This window comes from Pseudopodoces humilis, chromosome 7, assembly GCF_049639895.1.
Source record: "Pseudopodoces humilis isolate 2021_Gansu_Grassland_sample_001 chromosome 7, ASM4963989v1, whole genome shotgun sequence".
NCBI classification, from domain to species: Eukaryota; Metazoa; Chordata; class Aves; order Passeriformes; family Paridae; genus Pseudopodoces; species Pseudopodoces humilis.
The window spans coordinates 48,946,473-48,952,472 of NC_142206.1; the positions used below are offsets into that span (position 1 = coordinate 48,946,473).

At 40.9% G+C, this 6,000-nt stretch overlaps 1 protein-coding gene across 3 annotated transcripts in view; it reads left to right on the plus strand.

Annotated features, from left to right (window-relative positions):
- Positions 1 to 4,133, plus strand: part of TUNAR (transmembrane neural differentiation associated intracellular calcium regulator) — a 160,379-nt gene extending 156,246 nt beyond the window's left edge. For all 3 annotated transcript variants that reach the window (XM_088057965.1, XM_088057964.1, XM_088057966.1), the window contains one exon: positions 2,768 to 4,133. In XM_088057965.1, the coding sequence (XP_087914091.1) occupies positions 2,768 to 2,953 (186 nt within the window). In that variant the 3' untranslated portion in view covers positions 2,954 to 4,133. The remainder of the gene's footprint in view (positions 1 to 2,767) is intronic.
- Positions 4,134 to 6,000: the final 1,867 nt, after the last annotated feature.

Genomic DNA, 6,000 nt, shown 5'->3' on the forward strand with positions numbered 1-6,000 from the left:
CGTATGTGAATTATTTAGCTATTTTTTAGATTGATGTTAATTTTAGGATCTAGCGTTCTGCAGGAGAGAATTTGATATTGACTTCGTGCTGCACAGTTTATTAAGAAAAAAATGGGGATGTTAATAACAGGAGATCAGACACTGTCTGAGCCCCCATGCTGCTGCCTCTGTTCACATTAATCCTGGAATCAGGATTTCCTAAGTGCTTGTGGGGCAGGGTGACCGTACCGAAGTTAAGAGTGCCAGTGGCTGCAGAGCAAAGGCGCCCCAGCTGGGGCTCTGCGCCACTCTCTGTGGGTTTTGTGGTGTGAATGGGAAACTCTGCCCAAACCACAGGATGCGGAGTCAAATTGTACCTTCTCCGGCTTTTATCAAGACAGAAAGGCTTGACCCACAAGATGCTTAGGCATGATCATACTTCTGTGGGAACCAGAATGATGAATCAAGATTGTTCAGCTCTTGCAGGAACCAGCCAGAAAGAATTTTACCCTCCCCTCAAATCCTTGCATTCCAGGCCTGGGATTTTATCAGACTATATTTGTAATCCTAGTTGATTTCTCAAATAAACACTGAAATGCAAAGAGCTGGCCAGAGGGAAAACCTTCCAGTTACTGAGGAGGAAAATAACACAATATCCGAATGACTCATGGCTCTGTGGGTGAAGTCATGGCTGCGTGTCATAGCCTGGGATGTGGGTTTGTGGTCTGATGCCACATGGAGTGGATGCACTTAGGTTGTGACGTTAGTGTAAGTGGCTCTGGTAAGAACTCTCCTGTGATTTCCCAGAGACAAGTTGCTTGTAAAGATCCCACTGACTGCTCAGTGGCAATTAACAAGATAGGGAGGACACACCAGGACCAGGGGCAGCCAAACTCTCCTCTGGACACCAGCTGGGGCAAATACAACAAAACCCTTCTGCAGCTAGAAGAGGTAGGTCCTGCAGGAAGAGTTGGAGATGGCTGTGGCTGAAAAAACATTGGAGACAAAATTTCTGAGGGCTGGAAGGGAATCTGGAGAGGGACAGCATATCCCTGTGAGGTTTGGCTGGTGTCTGTGAAATTTTGCTTTCCTAGGGCAGGTTATCCAAAGACCTTCTGGATGATCATGCTCTGATGTTTGATGCCCTTCTCATTCATACCCACTGCTCTCATTGACTGCTGTCTGCTGTGGATACTCTCGGGTTTCTGACTCCATTGTTATTTTTTCCTCTGATCCACAGTTACAGTAAGACAAAACATGTAAATGCTAATGCAAGTGTAAGTACAAAGCCCTCTGCAGAGCCCCTTTGCTGCCTTACCTGCCACTAACCACTTGTACCTGCTGGAAATCAAACACTTCTAGGAAGTTGCCAGCAGTTATTCTCTGTCCTATATATGAACAACTTTGCGGATGTGACAAAAATACAGGTTGTTTTGCCTGGATCCTGAGTTCTGCCTCTCAGTCTCTCCATTCCAGGATTCCTTACCTCTCCCAGTCCTTTCCATCATTTCAGTCTCTGGCTGCTGCTCTGCAGCTGTGCAGTGCAGGAGCAGCTCGGAGGAGCTGCAGGTCAGGACTCTCCTCTGATGATACCTGCTGGAGGGGATGTGCTCACAGAGGTGGTGGTCAGTTCTTGGGGAGCCCTCACCACCCTGAACATGTGCACTGCCTGGGAGGTACTGCTTTTGCTCTGTGAGTTAGTGGAGGGAGGAATGAGCGTCCACTAAAGGACCAAATCAAATCTCTCTTTTAGGCAGGAGCTGTTGGGGAACAATTTTTTGTTTGGTCCCAGTCAATCTGCTTTCTACTGCAGAAATATGATGGGATATGGTTTGTAGCTTGGAAGACAGCAGCAGGGCTTTGCCTGAACCCAGATCTTGGCAGATCACTTGGCACTGGGAGACCAGCCAACCTTTTTCAGTTTTCTGGGACACTCTGTTTTGCCCATGTGATTAAAATTTGCAGTGTTAGATAAACACAGATAAGAATTTATCCATTTCTAATTTGAACAATCAGATGTTTATCCATCGTGGGAAGACCAAGGGAGCTTCTTTGTTTGTGGCTTCAGCTGTGCTGGGAGTCAGGAATCAGGGCTCATCCCACATTTGAAGAATCTTCTTTTTTTAGGCTGGGGCTGTTGCTTGGGAAATGGCTGTATTCTCCCTGCAGGCAGATCAATACATTTCAGCTCACTGCACTGCAAGTAACTTTTCATCGTACATTAAGAACGAGGAAAATAAAAGCCAAGATGGATGTTATTTTGGTTTTGCTTTTATTTTGAATTATTTATTAAGAAGTCACTGCTGTCTTCCTTCTCATCGGGAGACAAAATGCCTTTCTCTTTAATGATTTTTTCCTAGTAAAAAAGAGGCAAGGTCTTCCCAGTTTTATTTCCCTCGCTTCTTGGTTCTGAAGTGTAAATATGGGGTGTCCACAGCATGGCAAGATGATCTCCTGCAGTCCCAGTGCAGGCAAAGTCCCCACTGATGCTGGAGGAGTCACACCTCATGGTACTTTTCTGACCAGTTTTGTAATGATATAGCAGCTGAGTTATGTGTGCTAGGAGTAATTGCTGGCATGTAAGCAGAGGGTTATAAGTAAACCACAGAATAGCCAAACTATAATTTCAATTATTTATTAAATAGCTAATAGAAATACTAATCTTTTTCAAGTGAATTTTTAATAAAATGTGTTATGGGGCAAAAATTCTACCATTGGCTCCACTATTAATATGAATTTCTATACTCCAACTAATAATCTGTTTTGATGTTTTTATTCCTAAATCTAGGTTATTCTGAAGGGGAAGATAAAGAAACTGGCCACCAAGATGGTAATCACTAGTGGAAATGAAGAAGATAAAGGCAGTCAAGAAAAGGAAAGCAAAGAAGAAACCATCTTGGCAATGCTTGGAATTATTGGGACAATTCTGAACCTCATTGTGATCATTTTTGTGTATATTTATACAACGTTGTAAACTAGAAGGCATGCAAATAGACCAGATAAAACGGCCATTAAGAGTGACAACAAACATTGGTGACTATTGACAAATTCTTTAATCAGAATTGACTCTGTATTATATTATATTAACACATCATAAAAGCACTGCCTGAAGGCAGCGAAGACTGAAGCACAATTAATTTAACAGGACTTTTTCACACAGTAATAAGCTTAACTCTTCTCTCCTGCCCTCTCCCTTTCCGTTTGGTTTTCAGTTTGGGGGAGAATGACTGCAGTTATGTAAGTTGTAGCTTTGAAGAAATCCACCAGGGATATGTTGTTTTAACACAACAAAAATAAAAAAAAAAAAAAGGAAAAGAAAAAAAAAAAAGGAAAAGAAACTGTACACTATATATAATTAGAAATGTATGCTGTATACCCACAAAGATTGAACTCAAAGATAGCTTCATAGCACAGATCACGTGTCTGTTAGGTCAAATGGTTTTTTCTCTTGGTTTTTGCTTTTACTTACATTGAATCTGACAAGCTTTTTATTTAGAATGAACATATGGTGCAATCATGAAAAAAACAATTCCATCGAGCAAGGTCTGCCTAAACCTGATAAAATGTTGGGAGAAATACATTACATGGTTATTTTTCCTTTCTCATTTGCTTAACATCTGTGTCTGTTCATACCAATGTTTATAAATATATATTTTTAATAAATGTGCTATATTTTTAGCATGAACCAAATATTTGGAGACACTTGTATTCATGCAGCTAAATTTTGTTTGATGAAGTGCCCCTTTTGACAATGGATGTTATTTTTCTCGGCAATTATACAGCAGTCTTGTTTGCAGCCCTCTCACTGAGGTCTGAAGCAAGCTCACATCATGCTCACATGCATGACTTGAAGTTGGAATGTCAGCTGAAAAGCATTGCTGCTTAATATGGGAAATAGCAAAACATTTTAAGGTGACCTTTGGAGACTGGTTGCAGAAAGAAGGCTCTATTTATAGTTAAAAAATGAAAAAGCAAATGAAAGCAATACTGAAGCATCTCACAAAATATTGCAAAATTCATAGAATTTATGGCTTTCAGAATCTGGTCACACTCTCTAAGTACTTGTGCTGAGAAAAGTGACCAGAGTTTTATACAGTTGGAAAGAGAAATTTATAGAGCCTATAGCGAGGGGCTTGAGTGAAATCCAAACTGTAAATATGGGGTGTATTTTAAATGTGAGGATCATTAACCCTTTATGCTTCTCTGATATGTGCTTTAACTGAGACGGTGCAGTGAAATTCTCTGACTTGTGTTTTTGACAGGAATGTACAATGATGATGATCACCATTTTTCTTCAGAGTTCAGTACCTATAAATATATGAAGCATTAAAAAAATGAGACCTCAATTCTGCCTCAAGCTGCCTAAGTACATTGCCCACTAACTCTGATATAGCCTCTTAAAAAATAGGTCAATTAATTGTTTACTGACTTGTGGTTTGGATTTTGTCCTCAGATGCACAAGGAGGATTGGTACTGAAGCCAGCTAGAGCTGTGAAAATTTTGACCCTAGAGTCTCATTAATTTTAGTGATCAGACCTGTCCCTCTGGAATCAATAATGAGTTTTTCACCATTTTCCAGGGTCTAGGAATGATCTCAGAATTACAGAATTTCAATGAAGGATATAAAAGAAAGCCTGGAAAATCCTGAGGGGCACCTCTTATAAACAGAGGTGTTGAGTCTCTTATGGTATCATAGAGTCAATAACAAAACCATTAAGAGTAGAAAAAAGGTCAGGAAACAAATTACAATGAAACCCGATACGAAGACTGAAGGAAAGCAGAGCAAAAATAATCTTACGTTAATGAAAACATGACAGGGTGAGAGAGGTGAGAAAATGAGCAGAGATTTAAAGTAGAAAACAGAACAGAAAGCCAGTGCCATGCATGCCAGCATGGCTGAGGAAACATTTGTGTTTGCTCAGTGCTGGTAGAGCAGCAGGTCTCAGAGAAGACAAGAAACAGTGGTGCAGGAAAGTGTAGCTCAGTGAAGGAGATCTTGTTTTTAAATTTATAGTTATTTATTGATAATTCTAAGGAATTGGTAAACTCTGCTTTTTGATCATCCTGATGGCTAAAATGTATTTTACTCCACTAGGCATTTTTTCTTCTGTTAAAACTACTGCTGCTCACAGCCTGTGGCTTTGAGCACCTGCACACGCTCCAGGCACCAGTCTAACTTCAGCCAGGATCTTTTCTGCAGATATTTCTCTTGAAGCTCTTCTCCTCCTTTTCCAGCAAACACCACAGCAATCTGCCGGAGGCTCATGCTCATCTTCCAGAGGGGCAGCCTCTGAGCCAAAAGATGAAGTCTCATGCCAGATATTTCTTTGCCTCCCTCTGCATCAAGAGGTAATACCTGTCATCTTCTTGTGGGCATGAAGATACTTGACAAATCAAATTTCATGAGGGGTTCTACTATTGTTACAAATTAAAGCTCTGCATTGGAAAACAGCAGAAGACACCTCACCCACTAAAGTAAAGCAGTACTTCTGCTGCTCAGCACAGTTGCACTTATTCAGACATGGGCCAGCACCTTCAAGACAGGTACAGCCAATAGCCCAAATAAGCTGAAATGGTGGAGCAAGAGCCTAAGGATTCCATGTTTTGTCTGCTGTGCTTTGCCTGTTAGTCTTGATGTAGGCAGTGTTCTCAGGTGGACTATTATCCCCCACCACAGCAGCTGTGTCCAGTGTGCTTTGCCACAGGACTTTTACCCCTCTGAAAGAGGAAGAAAGGTTTATCCTATTCCACAAGAAGTTTAACATTTAATATTTTAATTTTACAGGTTTCTGTTCACAGATAGTTCTAGAAATATCCTGGAGCAATTTCTTCTTAAGTAGATTCATTAAGTATTCATTTAAAGAAAAGTGAAGAGTTTCCTTTGAGGGCAATTTCTTTACCTTTTATTTGGTACTCATGAGCGCTGGTAGGGGAAAAGTATGTTTTCAAGAATGACAGTGGAAAAGGAATATTCTATACAAGGATTTGAAGGTGTGCCTACCCAGGCACCTGTGGGCAGGC